This window comes from Penaeus chinensis, chromosome 34 (genome assembly GCF_019202785.1).
Source record: "Penaeus chinensis breed Huanghai No. 1 chromosome 34, ASM1920278v2, whole genome shotgun sequence".
NCBI classification, from domain to species: domain Eukaryota; kingdom Metazoa; phylum Arthropoda; class Malacostraca; order Decapoda; family Penaeidae; genus Penaeus; species Penaeus chinensis.
Genome location: NC_061852.1, coordinates 28,988,035 through 28,993,034, shown reverse-complemented (window position 1 = coordinate 28,993,034; position 5,000 = coordinate 28,988,035). Strand labels below are relative to the sequence as shown.

The following is a 5,000-nucleotide window of genomic DNA, read 5'->3' as shown; positions in this document are numbered from 1 at the left end:
TCTTGCAACCTTAGTGATAGTTAATGATAGTGCTATGTTTATGATTATTGGAATGAGGATAATAACTTATCTCATTATCATTATTACATTTGTATCGTTTTTTTAGATGTTTAAAGGGAAATCAGCACAGCATGTTTTGTTATGGTTGTAGTTGTTTTTTATAGTCGTCCAAGCGTGGAAGCAGTTGATATTATTGTCATTATGTTAGATTACTATAATTATAATGGTTGTGAGAACCGTAGTAATAATACGTGGTAATAATATCTTCAATACAATAAGTTGCTGATTAAATTAGCATTTATCATTTTTAAGTCATTATTCACTGGAAGTACAATTAAATTGTTAAGTATGGTACTATGAAATAATGCGCTTTTCATTTCAAACCTGTTCTAAATCCACTTTCAAACCAAGGGAAAAGATATTTTCCTTTCGTGACCTCCATTATCTGCCACTCAATATCGCTCTTCGTACCTTCTTTTTTGCGAGTCAGCCCACAAAAGCAGGCAGGCCGTGCCACGTGTCCGACCCTCGCCCTGCCACCGCGACGCCTCAACTGCGCCCTTCTTTGTAACCATTTTTTTCTGCCGGAAGGTGTTTATTTTTTGTGCCTTGTCTCCGATCTTTTCATTTGCCTCTTTATATATTTTTTTCACATTAAAAAAGGATCGTTTTCTATTATGTCATTATCGCCCACGGTTGTAAGTTTTAAGATTTAACCCACAGCGGTTGTTCCTTATTATGCGCGACACGAGACGTGGCCTCGCGTATTATCTGGATGCGAAAGGCTCGTTGTGTGTGTGTGTGTGTGTGTGTGTGTGTGTGTGTGTGTGTGTGTGTGTGTGTGTGTGTGTGTGTGTGTGTGTGTGTGTAAGCGTTTGATGGTGTAAATATGTTTGTATTGGTGTGTGTGAAAGAGACGATAGTTTGTACGTATTTCAATAGCAGGTGGTAGACAGTCATGTTAGATTTATTCGAGATTTGCCATTTAATATGCATATATCTGTTTGTGCGTCATTTTATCCAACCCCTATTCGTGCACGACCTCACTCTCACCCTCCCATTCCAGCTGGACGCAAAGAAGCAGCAATCCAACATGTTCATCGCTCTCTTCACCCTGATTTGCATCGCCGTGGGGTTGGTGGTGTTCATCTTCATTCCAGCTGGAATTTTCACGGTCATTGACTATTGGTCGTACTTGGAGGCAGTCTACTTTGCCGTCATCACTCTCACTACTGTCGGCTTTGGAGACTTGCTAACTGGTAAAATGGACGATGTTATCTTAGTTATTCATAGATTTAGAAACAGTAGTGCATGAGGATGTTAACCCCTGGTTTAGTGGTACACATGACTGCCTGCCGTCTGATACGGTGTGAAAGGATATTAATGGGCCCCGTCTGAGAAAGACTATATCGGCAGTTTCCTTGCATGTCATTAGTTTATTTTTTCACGTCATTACCGAGCATGATGCCGATTTCAAGAATGGTCTTAACTCTGCCGGGTGCGATCGCAATTTGTCCAGCTTCCTTTAAATACTAGTTGTCCTGGTAAAAAATAAAAAATGCTTTTGTGCTAAACTTTGCTTTATAAAATTGGGTGGGAAGTCTTGTCATAATGGTGATCGTGCTCCATGCCTGAAGACTACCCTGGTCCAGCTCGGGGACACGATCGCTCGCTCGCCTATGTTGGTGACGTAAACATATAGTAGATACTGACCACATACAGCGATAGTCAGTAAGGTGAGCTTGTGTGTCTGTCTGTGGCTCATTTGTAATACTTCTCTTAGGAATGGAGACGCGGGGCTGGGTAAGGAGCGTGTACGAGGTCTGCATCATTGTGTGGATCATGACAGGGCTGGGCTACTGGGTCACTGTGGTCAACTTCATCACGAAGGCGCTCAAGTCCAAGCGCCAGAGCTCCTTGCTGCGCAGCGCCGAAGAGATGAAGTCGTTGGTGCAGCAGATGGGGATCAAGGACACCGACCCGAGGTTCCTCAGTTTCGCGCAGCAGGTGAGGCAGAAGGAGGGAGAGGAGGAGAGAAAGGGAGAGATAGATTGGTAGATAAATAAATCGATATATGTATATCTGCCTATCCACCTCTCTCACAAACACTCACACACACACACACACACACACACACACACACACACACACACACACACACACACACACACACACACACACACACACACACACACACGTATATATATTGTGTGTGTGTGTGTGGTATAATGACGTTGATAGTGACATAGTAAGACAATACTCAAATAACCTTTTTTTCCTTAGGCATACATAAATAATGACTATAGACACATTATTCTCTAAATAAATCCTCCTTCCCTCTCCCCCCACTGCAGCTGAGCAACTTCACCGGCGTGGCGAAGGGCGCCCTCGCTACCGACGCGACAGCCTTCCCCAGCGCCTCCTCCCCTGCCGCAGCGCCGGCGATGAACTGAGAAGCTCCCTTCGACGAGGTCACTGGGCCCCTAAGTTGGAGACTGCTAAGGCGTTAGCTTGTTAGGGGGTATTTGTAGTTGCTAATTCGTGCGTTGGTTGCGAGGCTCTGTGTATATTCGTTATTCAAGTATCTGTTTGACTGCTCGTTTCACTCATTATATAATTTTGAATCCATGTGAGTACCAAGGTTGCACGTGGCGTGTGTCACTCGGTTTACAAGATGTCCTAAGTTCTAATTTTGACAGCTATAAACCTGTCACTTGGAGTAATAAAGTGGACGATTTTGGGACAGAATGTGAAAATACTGAAAATACTTGTTAGGAATAATGTTGACAATTCTACCATTGAGAGTATTTTATTGTACAAAGGTTAGTGTATCATGCAAACATTTTTGTTTCCTCGCAGTTGGTACAAATGTTTTAGTTGGTGGATTCATTGTCTGAAAGAGGCATAGTTGTGCACGAGAGCAGGCACTCATCTCTCTGTTTCCTGCTGCAAGACCGCGTGATTATCCTTATCCGTGCGAATCGAATGTGTTTGGCGGAATCTTTCTGGACATTTCAGAACTACTCTATGTATTCCATGCTTTCAAGGTTTTCCTTTTTTTCATATATTATATGATATTTTTTTATTAACTTGGCTAATAATAACTTTGGATGTCCATCAAAATCTGACACACTGAGGTCGCTGGTCGCACGCCGGAAAAAATCCAATCTTGGGATGGCACGCAGGGTAATAACCTAATTTAAATTTAATTTTTAGCTGTAGGTACCTGTATCTGTACGTATACGTCAAAAAAAAATTCAACTGTATACTCATGCTAATGATATCCTAGCTTCTTGGTTCTCCTCTACCAGTCAGATGGCTTGTGAAAGGAGACTTGCATCAGAAATAGGTCAATAGGCATCCTTCGAATTCTGATCAGGATTGGAAATTCATTCTCAGGTGTAACAGAAGTCTTTTGACTTTCGACTCTCTACCCCATGACAAACACACCTTTTCCTTGGTGTTAGGGATGCTACAAATTCGACTCAACGGTGAATCTAACAGTATAAACAGTATGTATGTCACTAGTAAAGATGCACCGAATAATTACTTTTTTTTAACAGTACGAATGTTTTGATACTTCCCGAACTTCTTGTGAAATCCGTCTCTCCTCCACCATCGTCTTCTCTAAATGTTAGTACTTCAGCCAAAAATGAAAAAATAAATTGACAAATCGTTAAAACTTACGTACATTGCCTCTCTATCATGGTCCTTTTATCGTTATCACATGTCATTTAAGATATGTCAAATGCACAGTATTTCTGTGTTCACACACAAATATATGTATATACATATGGATATATATATATATATATATATATATATATATATATATATATATTACATTGGATTCACATTAACACAAAGAAGAAGCAAGCGACATCCACTAACTGTGATATGCGATACAGATTTTGCTGATGACATAGCTCTTTTATCTAATACCATTAAGCAAGCTCAAGAACTTCTTATTAATGTCGAACATTCTGCCAAAAAAGTGGGTCTCCACATTAACGTTTCAAAGACAAATTATATGTCATTAAACCAAGAAAATCAAAATCTTGTAACTCTTGAAGGTGGAGTACTAAAAAGAGTCGACGATTTTCTTTATCTAGGCAGCTGGATAGGTTCATCAGCAAAGGACATCGAAACGAGAATTTCAAAAGCTTGGATGGCAATGAATAAGATGGAACTAATATGGAAATCAGACATCCCAAAAGAAACCAAAATATCATTCTTTAGAACATCAGTTGAGTCAGTGTTGTTGTATGGCTGCGGTGCATGGACTTTGACCCAAATCTTGGAGAAGAAACTAGATGGAGCCTACACTGAAATGCTAAGAGTTGTCCAAATTGTAAACTGGCATAATCACGTCTCAAATGAAACGCTTTACGGAAGCTTACCCAAGATTACAACTACTATTGCCCAAAGACGACTAAGAGTTGCAGGTCACTGCTGGAAGAGTAAACAAGAAGTTGTTCATAAACTCTTACTTTGGGAACCCATTCATGAAAGGCGTAGCAGGGGAAGACCTGCTCTAACATTCATCGACCAACTAATCAAAGATACCAACATAACCAAGGAGCAACTACCAGGAGCTATGGACGACCGTGAATTATGGAGAAACTATGTCATGAACGTTCGACTGCGGTCGCCATGATGGTATATATCATTATCATCATCAGCCTGAGTCAATCCGCTGCAGGACATAGGTCTCTCCCAATATTTTCCAATTTTGTCTGTCTTGTATTTTTGGTTTCCAGTCTTGGCCCCCAAATTTCGTTATTTCTTCTCGCCAGCTTGTCATTGGTCTGGCACTTGGTCTCTTTATGTTATCTATAACCCAGTCTGTTACTTTCTTTGTCCATTTGTTGTCTTTTCTTCGACATATATGACTTGCTCATTGCCATTTTTTCTTTTTGTTATTCCCAAGTATATCTTTTACTTTTGTCTGTTCCCTGATCCACGTCACCCTCATTCGACCTCTTAAGCTAATTTCCAGC

General features: G+C 40.8%; 1 protein-coding gene across 1 annotated transcript in view; it reads left to right on the top strand.

Moving 5' to 3' along the window:
• The window catches only part of LOC125043952 (potassium channel subfamily K member 10-like), a 12,374-nt gene extending 8,688 nt beyond the window's left edge, over positions 1-3,686 (top strand). The window contains exons 5-7 of the mRNA XM_047640352.1: positions 1,067-1,259; positions 1,784-2,007; positions 2,355-3,686. Coding sequence (XP_047496308.1) covers positions 1,067-1,259; positions 1,784-2,007; positions 2,355-2,453 — 516 coding nt within the window. The 3' untranslated portion in view covers positions 2,454-3,686. The remainder of the gene's footprint in view (positions 1-1,066; positions 1,260-1,783; positions 2,008-2,354) is intronic.
• The last annotated feature ends 1,314 nt before the right edge of the window (positions 3,687-5,000 follow it).